This window comes from Papilio machaon, chromosome 12 (genome assembly GCF_912999745.1).
Source record: "Papilio machaon chromosome 12, ilPapMach1.1, whole genome shotgun sequence".
NCBI lineage: Eukaryota > Metazoa > Arthropoda > Insecta > Lepidoptera > Papilionidae > Papilio > Papilio machaon.
The window spans coordinates 7288589-7302941 of record NC_059997.1 but is presented as its reverse complement, the minus strand read 5'-3'; the positions used below and the strand labels follow the sequence as shown (position 1 = coordinate 7302941).

Below are 14353 nucleotides of genomic sequence, written 5' to 3'. Positions count from 1 at the left end.
ATGATGATGATGATGTAAGCTTCAAGATGAATGGATGTTTGTTTGTAGGTATCTCTGGTATAGCTCAACGGTACACATAGACTACTTATTGAGTTTTTTTATTCCGCATGGACAGTGTCGCAGGCAAAAGCTTCTATTACATATATTGCACACAAGTCAATTATTTAAAATGTGATGACATTAATTGTTAATAACATTGACAAACAAAAATGTTATCTGCATTCACTTAAACCAGTTATCAGTAATTATGTATGTCATTATCTCTAATAGTAAAACAAATAGCTGACACTTTGATATTTATTGTTATATATAGATAAACTAGCCTTGTTGGGTGTCAATTGTGTTATTTAATTATATTTATAAATGATAAATTTGCAACAAACATCTTGCAGCGGCCTCCAGTCTTCTATTTCTCAGAGTTTTTCTATATTTTTATCTTACTAATATTATAAATGCTAATGTTAGATGGATGGATGGATGTTTGTTTGAAGGTATCTCCGAAATGGCTCGAGGGATCTTGAAATATGGCACACATGCATAGTCTGGACGAATACACACGATTTTTTAATTCCGCGCGGATAGAGTTGCAATAGCTAGTAAAATGATAAATGAAAATGTTGACTTGCATTTATTTCGGAAATATCAACCATGAGAAAGTAATGCACAGTGAAAAAACTAAAATCTTGGACTAGAAAAATACATAAAAATGTATACCTAATACCACACACATGTACTAGAAATTAATGTAAATAACAAATTGTAACAAACTTATCTAAATAATTTTACCTTTACAAGGCTTTAATCACAGACTTTTTAAAAATATATATGTTTGTATCTTGAATTCTAACCTTGAAACATTTCAGAATAAATCAATAGACAATAAATGAAATTATCAGCCATTAATGTGTGTAAATATAATTTCTCATTTCTAATTAATTTGTGTGTACCCAAATATATTTTTGGTGTAGTGCTTACAACTGGAATGAGCATTGCTTTGTTACTTTTTAAAAAGGTTGTTTTCAGTAGACATAATCTCATCCTCAAACAAAAGTAATAATAAAGACTATAATTTATTAATTTTTAGGAATAGCCAAAATTTTGTTAGGTTCCCCAGTTTTTCCTAATTTCATTCCGTTTACCTTGATACAAGAAGTTGTAGAGAACCACTCTTTGTAATTGAATAATATATTCTAGATATTTTTAGGGTTCCATACATCAAGAGGAAATATTGGAACCCTTATAGCATATCACTTTCTCGTCCGTCCTTCTGTCTGTCAAAACCGTATTTCTCCAGAACGCGTGGAGGTATTAAGCTGGAATTTATATCAAATACTCATGTCTACTGTCTCTTACAGTTGTGAAAAAAAATCAAACTTTTAAGCCGACTCAGTGAAAAGATACAGCCATATATGCCGCATATTTCCGCAGATTTTCGGCACACGCAAGTGAATCAGAACCTACAGAGTACTTTCCGTGAACTCAGAATCTTGAAATTTGGTACGAATCAACGTCTTATAGTACAGATAAAGGAAAAATTGCGAATACCGTACATTTTACTTATATATTTCCAAGTTTGTACGGAACACTCGATGCGCTAGTCCGACTCGCACTTGGCCGTTTTTTGTATGCAAGCACACCAGATTTAATTAATTTGTTTTTTCCTATTGATTTATTTGCCATCCATCGGCAGTCGTGTTTAAGATAACTTAATTGACGTTTCAAGAGTTCCGTTTTGATAGATTTTTAAATAGGTCAAGGCTGATTCTATTTACACCGAAGTTTTTGTGAAAATTTTCCATTTACGAGAAAATAAATATGTTTGGATGTTATTGTTCTACATCTCACTTACATGTATGATGTTAAAGGGGGACAAAGCACAACTGGTCCAAGAGGAAGCGCTAAGGACACGTAAAGCTAGCCAGTGGAGAGGGGCCGCGACTTTCCGATGCTCACTTTCACTCCGATAGCGCCAACTCCTGACCACTTTCGCCCAACCTAAGATTAAGTTTACGACTTCAAATGCTGTGATACTTTGTTATTATTAATAAAATTATAACTTAAATTTATAGCTTTTTAAATGTATACTTTTTCGTACCCAGTAAGAAAATGACTTAACATTTTAAGATCTAATCAGTTGGGTTGTTTAAGGGATCGGTCGAAATTGGTTTAAAATGTCGATATTAACCGAACCTTTTCTGCATTATTATGACAGGTAGAGAACAACAAACATTGCGTTATTCATTTTATATTTAACTACGGTCGACCTTTATCTTTGCAGACGCTCGCCAACTGAGGCACCGTGTCGACTAACTGATGACAATGCACGATTTGTTTCCTCGCCAAAACGTCCTCTAAAATAAGATTGTGTATATAAGTTAATGTTATATATTTAATTATTTAATATAGTAAGTAAAGGTTAGGTTCATAGGTAAATGCAGTTTTTTCCTTTGCTAGAATGTGTTAAGACTATAATTAAAGGATATAGTATAATTCCCAAGAGGGAGAACTCAAATTACTATCAAATTAATTTGTGCTTTTGTCTACCCTTCGTAAATAGAAAACAAAGTTATAAAATAAGTAGAAATTTTAGCAAAAAAATACTATGTATTTAATGTGTGTAAGGAAAAAATAAACATAAAATCAATTTCATAATTTAAGTGAATATAAAGATAAAAAATGCAGATATATAAATATGTAAATAGATTTAATTACGAGTGATATGTGATTTATGACATGTATTCATAAACAGGTATGTTGATTGCAAATCGCCAGCGATACAGTCAAACCACGATAACTGCAATTTTTGAACAGTAAGAAATTGTAAAACTTTCACACGACAATACTTAAAATCAACGCCAAACCACACTGTAAAATAATTTGTCAAATACTAGCAGACGCCCGAGGCTCCGTCCGCGCGGAATTAAAGAATAAACTTAAACAGTAGCTTATGTGCTCTTCCAGACTCCATAGTCTATACCTGTGCCAAATGTCTGCGAGATCCGTTCAACCGTTCTGGAGATACCTTCTAATAAACATCAATCCATCTAAACATTCGCATTTATAATATTAGTAAGATTACAAATTAATTTTTTAAATATGCGGCGAATAGCTTGCTCTAAGTTCTCAAACGTGTTTAATTATTTATTAGACGCATTTAGACGTGAGAGTTAAAAATGACGTTAACGTTTTTTAAATAAGGGTGTTACGATCCATTTATGTGTTAGGGTTGCTATTTAATAACTCATGCTGAGTTATCGTGGATGGACTATACTTGTATTGTATTTATTTTTTTATACGTTTATAATTGAAAAATACAAGTAGATCACTGATAAAGCAATTAGAAACAAAGAGGCAATTGCTATTTTTTTCTTGATGTCTTGATAAAGTGTGATTCGAAAGCAATTTGATTATTAAATTATTAAACAAATATTAAATAATAATAAATAAATATAATTGATAATTGAATTAAATAAATATTACGCCACGTTATGCAACAATGTATATCCCCGCCCGGGTATCGAACCGGGTTTTCCGAATTGGGCGAAACTTCGATCGATCGTTTATTTAGTATGCAATATCTTAAAATATAAGTGTTCTATAACATCTAAGAGTAAACACATTCTCTCCTTGCTGATTTATTCTAATTTTATAATTTATCAATGTAAAAAATATGTGTTTTTTATTGTATACAATATTTAGTATTTTTTTAATTGCGCGCGGACGCAGTTGCGGGCGTCAGCTAGTACAACATAATAAAAATAATTGAAATCCAAATGAGGGGAAACAGTAACAACGAACTCATAAATTTAATGTAGTTGTACAGATTCGAATGTGGGTGAAAATGTTAAGTATAGTATGGAATCGGTCAACGCTCGCCATGAGACCAATCGACTAATGGTGCTGTCTGCGATTTTTATTTCACATCGTTTTCGTTAGTGGGAACCGCTATTTAGAACGCAAATTGGATAGTGTGCCAGTAATGTATACAGTGGTTTTTATCGTTGGTTTTCACTGCCGAAACTGTATATAAATGTATACGTAGTTATCTCGGTTTATTAAAAAATGAAAGGTGTGCGAATATGTTATGTGTGTGTATGCAGTGGAAACCCACGTTTATACTCACTTGAAATATAATGTTTTAGTATCATGTCATATTTAAAAATGTCTCACTACTGTGATAATAATAAATGCAGAAATCTTAAAATGCTTGGTATAAGAGGTTCAAAAAATTTCATTTTCAGGAAAATTTTGCAATTTGAAGCACTTATAAAAGTATGCGGATATATACGTGATTTAACTTATGCCCGATAAAAAAAAACATAAATAAGAAAGGTTATAAACGTGGCAGCTGTCTGCCATCCAGCTTTTTGCAGAAATGAGGTTAACCTCGGGAGAAAAATAAAATTCCGACGAAAGTCTTTCCAGCACTCGGATCGTATTAAAGTTTCACAGCAATTTCGCGTCTTTGCGTTCGCTTTAAGAAATATTCATGTTTTATTTTACACTAGCTGTTACCCGTAACTTCGCATGCAACAGTCTCAAAAATCACTATTAGACTCTAATTGAAAAATTACAAGAGAGTCATTAACATTATTTGTTGTAACAATATTATCTTAATTTTCAAGTAATTCTGCCAAATAAAATGTAGTTCTCCATTTATACTTTCATTTTCTATTATTAATGCGAATGTTTAAATGGATGGATGGATGTTTGTTTGAGGGTATCTCCAGAACGGCTCAACGGATCTTGATGAAATTTGGTACAGTTGTAGAACATTGTCTGGAAGAACATTAGGTTACTTATAAAGTTTTTTTAATGCCGCGTGGACAGAGTAGGCGACAGCTAGTTTAGCGATTAATTTACAATAATCCTTTCGCAGTAGTCGGCTACGTAAAAACAGAAATTTATTCAAATATATCTGATCAGTCTCTGTCAGCCCTCGTCATAAGAAAACCTGATTGTTAAAATGCTAATGGATTTAATAAATTTAGAGCCACATTAAGGTAAACCTTTTTATTTGCAGGCGGGTAAAGGAGACGATCACAACATTTTAACTTCATAATGGTAAGATCCGAAGTTAATGATGGGTATTTTAAATTATTTAAAAGTTTTTTTTTAATTGTACGACTTGGTAATTTCGGTACCAACAGTTGAATATTTATAACTTTTTTTCTGCATGTTTTTTGATGAAATCCAAAGTTATTTAATATAAATTTGTTACCACTAAATGCCCTTGAGATAAAATCTTTTTTCAATTGAATAAGTCTTTGTCTCTTGGTAATTAATCTTATCAAGATATGATTGCGATTATGACAATCGGTTATAAAAAACATATATATTCTCTTCTATCTTACTAATATTATAAATACGAAAGTTTAGATGTATGGATGGATATTTGTCTGAAGGTATATCTGGAAAGGCTCAACGTATCTTGATGAAATTTGGCATATTAGTAGTAGAACATTGTCTGGAAGAACATATAGGCTACTTATTAAGTTTTATTTAATTTCGCGCAGAAGAAGTCGCGAGCAAGAGCTATTAATATTATATAGCGGACTTCGACTGCAGAAACACTAGCACGAAATGTCATCCCTTCCATTCTTCTTGAAACGCAGTAACATTTTTAAACGAATCTTTCGGCAGTGCGAACTCACGGTTATTTTTGTACATATTTTGTTATTAAATTCCGAAGAAGTAATATTAAAATATTTTTTAAGCCCATTGTTGTGTATGCGCTTGCCCTGCGCGTGTTTCCGAACTGGCGGCTGCGCCCGCCGCTAATGTGACAGCGATTTGAATAAACAGTCTGCGCTAAGCAAGCAATCGTTTCATTACTCCCAATACGTAACAGTGGCGACGAGTGCGTGAAATACCCACTTTTGAATAAATGAAACCCAAAATGTCTGCAATGCATTTTGGTGTTTTATCGTGTTTTAATCACAGTGAACAAACGTGGAAAACGTATAGAAGTCGCATAACGCAGTGGTTTATCGCGAACGACGTAAACCATATAACCGATGCGACGGGAGTTAAACGACGAGCTATACTGCTTAGTGCGCTCACTGAGGGCACATACAAGTTGGCAGCAGATCTAGCGCTGCCCAAGGAACTCCATGAGGTGCCCTACGAAGATATTCTAGATCTCCTGGATGCTCATTTCACGCCGAAACGCGTCGGTTTCGGCGAACGGCACAAATTTTACGCAGCAGTGCAGCAACCCGCGGAGTCATTTACGCAATGGGCGGCTCGACTACGGGGACTCACGGCTAATTGCAACTTTAGCAGCCTAGAAGAAGTACTCCGCGACCGGTTCATAGTGGGGATGCTACCGGGACTCGAAAAAGAAGCGATCTTCGCCGAGGATCTGAGTAGCCTGACCCTGGCAAGGGCGGTGGAGCAGGCCGAGAACATCAGATGCGCGCGGACGGGAGCAGTCTCGAGCGGTGTCGTTACCGCGCATACAGAAGTGCTATGTAAAATCGGACAGTCGAACAAATGTGAACAAGAAGTGAGTGAGAGAAAGTCGGGAAAAGTGCAGTGTTCCGTGTGTGGTTATTTTAACCACAGGTCGCCAGAGTGTCGTTTCATTAATAATACGTGCAAAAAATGTAATCAAAAGGGTCACCTCCGACGCATGTGCAAGAAGGTGAATCTGACGTCAGCTGTGACGAGCGGGAAGGGCGAGAACGACGACGGCGGTGAGTTGTATAATATCCGATCTTTCAGGGGTGAACCTATGGTGGAGTCTGTTAATTTAAATGGGGTCACTTTAAAATTTGAAATTGACAGCGGGTCCGCTGTAACGGTTATTTCCGAGATTACTTTTAAACGGCATTTTCATGTGTCATTGTCGCCTTCGAATAAAAAGTTAATGAGTTACACGGGCCAAAGAATACACTGTTTAGGTGTTATGCGTGAGTCACAAATGTCGTTCGGTGGGGTCACTCGCGCTATAGACGTATACGTGGTACGTGGCGGGGGCCCGGCACTTCTCGGCAGGGATTTTATCTCGAAGTTCCACTTAGAACTAGCTCCAGTAAAATATTGTGGGTCACCGCTCTCGATAGAACAGCTTCAGACTCGTTTTTATAAAACATTTTCCGACAATTTGGGTTGTTTTAAAAAGTATAAAATAAAATTATTTTTGAAAGAAAATTCGAAGCCGACGTTCTTTAAAGCGCGACCCATTGCTTTCGCTCTCAGGGAAAAGGTTACAGACGAGTTAAATAGGCTAGTCGACCTAGGTGTCCTGAAACCTGTTGACCATTCCGAATATGCGTCCCCCATCGTGCCAGTCCTAAAAAGGAACGGCTCCGTAAGAATATGCGCCGACTACTCGGTTAGTATTAACAAGCAGCTAGTCGTCGAGCAGTTTCCCTTGCCGACTGTCAATGAGTTGTTCTCGAAGCTGCACGGCGGCGAACAGTTTACGAAGCTAGACTTGTCCAGCGCGTACAATCAGCTGTGTCTCGACGAGGACTCACAGAAGCTGACGTGCATCAACACGCACCGTGGACTTTATCAGTACACACGGCTCGTATTCGGTCTGTCCTCAGCTCCGGCGATTTTTCAGCGCGCCATGGAGACCGTGTTGTCGGGCTTAGACGGGGTATTGTGTCTCCTCGACGATATTTTGATTACAGGTCGTAATAGGGAGGAGCACTTGACGCGACTAAGTTCCGTATTGCAGAGGCTCGAAGACGCGGGGTTAACACTTCAAAAGGAAAAGTGCGAATTTTTTAAAGACGAGATCAGTTATTTAGGTTATGTAATTAACAAAAATGGTCTTAAAAAATCGCCGGAAAAAGTTAAAGCCATACTAAACGCACCTAGGCCAAGTAATGTGAGTCAGTTGCAATCGTTTTTAGGGCTAGCAAACTATTATAGAAATTTTGTACCCGGTGCATCAATGATGTTAAGTCCATTGTACGAATTGTTAAAAAAGAATAGTAACTGGAAGTGGACAAAAATTCACTCGGACGCTTTCTCATCTATAAAAAAGTGTCTAGCGTCGGATTCGGTTTTGGCACATTTTGATCAAAGCGCCAAACTTATTCTAACGGTCGACGCATCCCCCACCGGTCTCGGGGCGATTTTGTCACAAGTGGGGAAAGACGGCACGGAGCGGCCGGTTGCGTACGCGTCGCGCACACTCACGCCCGCCGAGCATAGATACTCGCAAATACAAAAGGAAGCGACTGCGATTATATTCGGTGTGCGTCGGTTTCACCAGTACTTATACGGTCGATCGGACCCTTTCGTCTTACGAACCGATCACAAGCCTTTGATCTCCATCTTCGGTCCACATAAGGGTATTCCAGAAGTGTCAGCAAATAGGCTGCAACGTTACGCGATGTTTTTAAGCGCGTATAATTACGTTATAGAATATGTTCGCAGCGCCGATAACAGCGCGGACTATCTTTCCCGCGCGAGCTTGGCGGGGGCGGGGGAGCGCGGCGCGGTGACCACGAAGGCGGGGCGCGCGTCGTGCGCAGACGCCGCCGCGGCGCTGTGCGATAGGGCCGCATATGTTTGCTTCGTGGTGGACGGAACGTTGCCTATTACCGTAAGCGAATTACGTCATGAAACATCCAAAGACGTAATATTATCCCGCGTTGTGAATTATGTTCTAAACGGCTGGCCACATAAAGTAGCAGATTTAAAGTTGAAGCCGTACTTTTTATGTCGAAATCAGCTATCGGTAGAAAATGGATGCTTAATGAGGGGCCATAAAGTAATCATTCCAAGTTCATTACGTAAAAAGGTAATGAACGAATTGCATACGTCCCATTTAGGGATAGTTAAAACCAAGGCTGAAGCGAGATCCAGATTTTGGTTTCCGGGCGTTGACGACGCTATTGAAAATTTAATCGGGTCCTGTGAGGTGTGCACCCGGCTGAGGCCGTCACCGCCGCGTGCTAAGCTTGCGCCGTGGAAGTTTCCTCCTCAGCCGTTTCACAGGGTGCACATCGACTTCTTAGGGCCGTTAAACGGTCGGTCGTATTTGGTCGTCGTAGACTCGTATACCAAATGGGTTGAGGTATACGACATGAACGCAAACACAACGTCGAATGCAGTAATCGAACGGTTTTACGAATACATTGCGCGTTATGGGATACCGAACACGATTGTGAGCGACAACGGACCCTCCTTTGCCTCGCAAGAGTTCTCAAGGTTCTGCTTAGGAAATGGAATCAAGCACTTGACTACACCGGCATACCATCCAGCCAGCAATGGTCAAGCGGAAAGTATGGTAAAGGTTGTGAAAAAAGGCATCAAAAGTAGCGTTATGTCTAGTCGTACAGTGAAGGAATGTAAGTTACGTCTCCTCAAGTTTCTGTTTGACTATCGAAATTCAATTCACTCCACCACAGGTCTATCCCCAGCAGAACTGGTGTACGGGCGTAAACTTAAATCGCGGTTGGATTTAATTAATCCCAGAGAGCCGTCGCCCTCGTTCGGCGCCCTTGCCGATTTTGTTGAGGTTAGGCAGCAGTCGCAAATCACAGCCCATGGTGGGAAAAATAAATCTTCCTTTTCCCCTGGTGAACATGTGCTATACAAAAAATTTAGTGGTAAAAATAAGTTCACCTGGCATAAGGGTATTGTGTTACGGCGACTGGGCAAAGTATTGTACGTAATACAAGATAATGAAACTTTAGCTACACTAAAAAAACACAAAAATCAATTATGGTTATGCAAAGCCGACTATACTAATAAGAACTTAAACACGTGGGATGTTGATGATTTTGATGAGGTTGTTGATAGTATGCCAATATCGTTAACATCCTCAGGAATGCCAGGAGTCGCACAGGATAGTGATAGGGGCCTATCTGAGGGGGGAGGTGAGGAAGCATGCTCGCTTCCGGTCACACCTCCTATCAACCATCCCAATGTGACTGTAACTCGAGGGGTAAGGCGCCCTGCGCCGTCCGATTGTTTAGAGTTGGATAGTCAATGAATATAATTGTGTTAGTAATAAGCTACTGTATATAAAAGTTGTATAATTGTATTGTCTTTCTCAGAGTTTAGGGTTAAATGTTATGTCACATCTAAAGGGGGAGGGATGTTGTGTATGCGCTTGCCCTGCGCGTGTTTCCGAACTGGCGGCTGCGCCCGCCGCTAATGTGACAGCGATTTGAATAAACAGTCTGCGCTAAGCAAGCAATCGTTTCATTACTCCCAATACGTAACACCCATAGACCATTTTTCTATTAAAATGCTATTCTAATAGTCAAATCTTTTCTTTTAATACTCACGATGTGGCTGTTGTACCTACATAAAAAAATGTTTTCCGCCATTTTGTGACTTGGCCATTTCGGATTTTTCATTATGTATCATAATCTGCTCGTCAAGCCTCTTCATTTGATGCCCATTTTTCGGTTTGTGCTTAAATGTATGTAAAAATTCGCTTCGGGAAATAGGTCTAAATATGGTTACAATTTTTGTACAATATATATTTTAAATATAAAGAAATAAAGTCGATGAGCAACTAACAATAAGAATTGAAAAATAGAGCGGAAAATTGCGTACAATAAACAGTATTAGAGTTGTGAAAGTTTTCTAATTTTTAATACAATGTTGTAAGAATTAATAAAAAATATGTTTTGTATTGACTGTTATCCAGTATGTGTTATTTATTGCCAGGAAGTTAAGTACATGGTCATACAAATAAGTAAAAGTCGCGCGCAAAATACTTTGAAGTCAAATATGCATGGTTTTAAAAATTTTACCGTTAATTTACCGTTGTAAAACGGTAATAATACATATCTTTAAATATTTGCATTATGCTAATAACTTTTGTTCAGCGAAAAGTGAAAAAATGTATGTTAAATTTCATCACTGAACGGTTAAGAATTTAAATTTTATTATTTCTATTTTGCATTATTTAGTAATTACGGTAATCATAAGAACGTGATGAATATGATTTAATAATAATAATAATAATAATAAGACATTTAATCCGTTCAAAGACATTACAACACTTATAATACAATTAAACATTAAAAGAAAATAAAACCTAAAGATCACTAATATAATTAAAACTAAGGACACGAAAAGTAATGTACATAAAAAAAAACTAAAAATAATAATAAACAAATTATAACTAAGCGTTGCAATGCAGAACAGATAGGGCCTTTGCTCAGCTGTATGTTTCTTTGCCATGGGGGCAGAAACACTGATATTCTGCAAAAGCCTTGAACTCCGCAGCACGTCAGTTACAGCAGGTGATAAAATAAGTGAAGTATAAATATTCCTTTACAATTTAAAGAGCAGTCTAATGTTTTTAGGATAAATTCCGAGACCAACCTATAATCATGATAGTATGTACATCTGCTAATACTGCTAAATAAAATAATAATAATAAAAAAATAATAATAATAATATAGTAACGTAAATAAAAAAAAATGTATTTCCATTTATCATAATAAAAATTGGAAGCAAAAAAAAAATAAAAAAAGAGATTCGATGGAGGTTCTACAATAAGTACTCGTAATTTAGTTATCCGCATTTTAATGAATAAGTTATTGTTATTTACTTTTTTGTATCTCCATGAGAAAGCATTTAAATTTATTTTTAAAAGTTAATTTTGTTTGCGCGCTCTTGACTGGCGGCGGAATGTTATTCCAGCACCGGGTAGCAGCGTAGCGGAAACTACCTCGGAACGCCGTAGATTTGTGTCGCTGCGTGCTGAGCTGCAGGAACCGCTGCTTTCGCTCAGCGCATCTACCTTTTGACCACTTTAGTTTAGAGAACAGATATTTAGGGGCCTGCGACTTTATAACCTGAAAAAGTAGACACGCCAAGTGTAGTTTTCTGCGATATTCGATTTTTAGAATATTGTGCTCATTTAAAAAGGGCGTAACGTGACTTCTAGGCGGTATAGAAAAACAAAACCGGGCGCATGCATTTTGTACCCTCTGAATTAACTTTCCGGTCTTAGCGTATAAACAAGGGCCGTACACTGTATCAGCATAATTCAGTTTAGACAGTACCAGCGATTCAACCAGTTGTATGCGAAGTTGTTCATTGAGGTATTTCCGAACTTTGTACAGCACTTTTAACCTATAGAAGCAGCTCCTAATGACTCCGGAAATATACTTTTCATAGCGCAGGTTTGGATCAAGGTACAATCCTAAGCTTCTGGCTTCGTAAACACGCTCGATGCTCTCGGACCCTAACTTAACCTGACAGTCTGTAGGTACACTATTTAACTGATACTTAGATCCAAAAACGATATATTTAGTCTTAGCGGGATTGAGGACGAGGCAGTTGTTTTGGGACCAGTTCTGTATTCTCTCAAGGTCTTCGTTAAGTGATCGTATGGTGGAGGCCCATTCGGTGGCTTTAAATGAAATATAAATTTGTAGATCGTCAGCGTATAGGTGATATTTACAATTTCGTATGCACTTAACTATGTCTGTTGTATATAAAGTAAAAAGAAGAGGAGAGAGGATTGTTCCCTGAGGTGCACCTCTTTCAAGGGTACTATAAGCAGAACGCTGCGTCCGACCCTCTTCCTGCACTATTTCGACGCACTGACTACGGCCAGTGAGGAAGCTTTGGAACCAACTGACCGTATCTGGATCGAATCCATAAAAGGCCATTTTAGATAGAAGCAGGGATAAGTCTATACAATCAAAGGCCCTTGAAAAATCTAGAAGCACCAAGATTGTACACATTCCGTTATCCTGAGCAGTGATAATGTTGTCACTAACATCCAAGAGAGCCGTGGTTGTACTATGGCCTTTCCTAAACCCAGATTGGAGTTCAGGTAGTATATTGTTATTTTCTAGATATTCTGTAAGTTGAAACCAAACTACTTTTTCTACAATTTTTGATATACACGGCAGTACACTAATTGGACGAAGATCTTTAAATTCTTGCGGGTTGGGTTTTTTGGGTAAAGGTCGGATTAGGGCGGTTTTCCAGAGTTTTGGAAAGGTGGATGTTGTTATTGAACAATTAACGATGGAAACTATTGCTTTAAGGGAGTGTGGCAATGTCATAAGTAACATTTTAAGTGAAATACCGTCAATGCCAAGTGCATTCGACTTAAGGTTAGTGATAATTTTGGAAATCATCAGCTCATTGACAGGTTGAAGGGAAAAGGATGCACCAATAGCGTAGCGATTTGCGTCGAAATAGTTCAGGTACGATTGATCAATACATGGATGCCCAGGCAAGTTTAAAAAATGTTTATTAATTTTATCGGGGTCTGTCAAATGCGAAGGTAAATAAGTATCTTGCCTCGGTGGCAGCACAGTCGACTTTAAATTGTGCCATAATAATTTTGGTCTTTTAATATTATTATTAACGTTGTGATTGAAATATGCCGTTTTTTCATTGTGTATGGAGTGGGTAACTAAGGTTTTCAAGGTTTTATAATATGTTTTATGTGATTCTAACTTTGTTTTCAAATAACGTTTATGGGCCGCATTCCGAAGTCTCATCATTATTTTAATTGTATTGGTTATCCACGGCTGGTTTTGTTCTCTAAACACACAAGTCTTCGTTGGGGCGAATATATCAAAAACAGACGTGACGTAGGAATTGAAGAGACATACCTTATGATCTACGTCCGGAGTAAGGACTATTTTTTCCCAATTTACAGAATCTAAAAATAAATCAAGTTCTTGCAAGGGTATGTCTTTAAGAGGTCTGTAATTAATTTTTTTCGCATGTATTTTCGACTTTTCGCTTAGTAGTTCGCAAGTTAACAAGGCGTGATTGCTCAGGGGGGCGACCGGTTCTATCTCAATATGCCTTACTCTGATATTAGTACAGATAACATCTATAAGAGTTTGGCTATGATCCGTGAAGTGTGTCGGGGACGCTACCAATTGCACTAAGTCCAAACAGTTTAAAAATGTATTGAATTTGTTAACTTTCGCATCATTAGGACGGAGCATATCAATGTTAAAATCTCCAAGCAATATGATACTGTCACAAAACGCTAGTGAGTTTATCGAAATGGTGACTGCGTCAAAAAATGAATCGACGTCAAGCCACGGTGGGCGGTATGCGGTACCGATAGCAAGCATCTTGTTGTTCATCTTAAGCGTTAGCCACATTTGTTCTACGAAAATGAGCGATGGTTCGACGGGGTGAGCAAAGACGTGAGCGTTGATACCGCGCTTTATGTAAAAACCAACCCCCCCACCCCGGCCTCCGCGCACAGCGCGCGGGCGCGACGCGTGCAGCAACCGGTAGCCGGCGGGGCGCGGGGCGCTGCCCTCCTCGCCCGCACGTAGCCACGTCTCGCCCACTGCCATAACATCTATAGCATGGCGCTCCACGACCGCAACAAAATCTTCACAGTAGGTGTTCAGTGAGCCGACGTTGAGAAAAC

The 14353-nt window shown here is 38.2% G+C and overlaps 2 protein-coding genes across 2 annotated transcripts in view; both read left to right on the top strand.

The window, feature by feature from the left end:
- Positions 1–14353, top strand: part of LOC106710435 — a 92740-nt gene that overhangs the window by 960 nt on the left and 77427 nt on the right. The window lies entirely within an intron of this gene.
- On the top strand, positions 5900–10156 carry LOC123721500 (uncharacterized protein K02A2.6-like). Its single transcript, XM_045680316.1, has one exon. The coding sequence runs from the start codon at positions 5900–5902 to the stop codon at positions 9959–9961; it is 4062 nt and encodes a 1353-aa protein (XP_045536272.1). The 3' UTR covers positions 9962–10156.

Coding starts and splice junctions, on each gene's coding strand:
- LOC123721500 (XM_045680316.1), top strand. CDS start 5,900: ATGTCTGCAATGCATTTTGGTGTTTTATCGTGTTTTAATCACAGTGAA.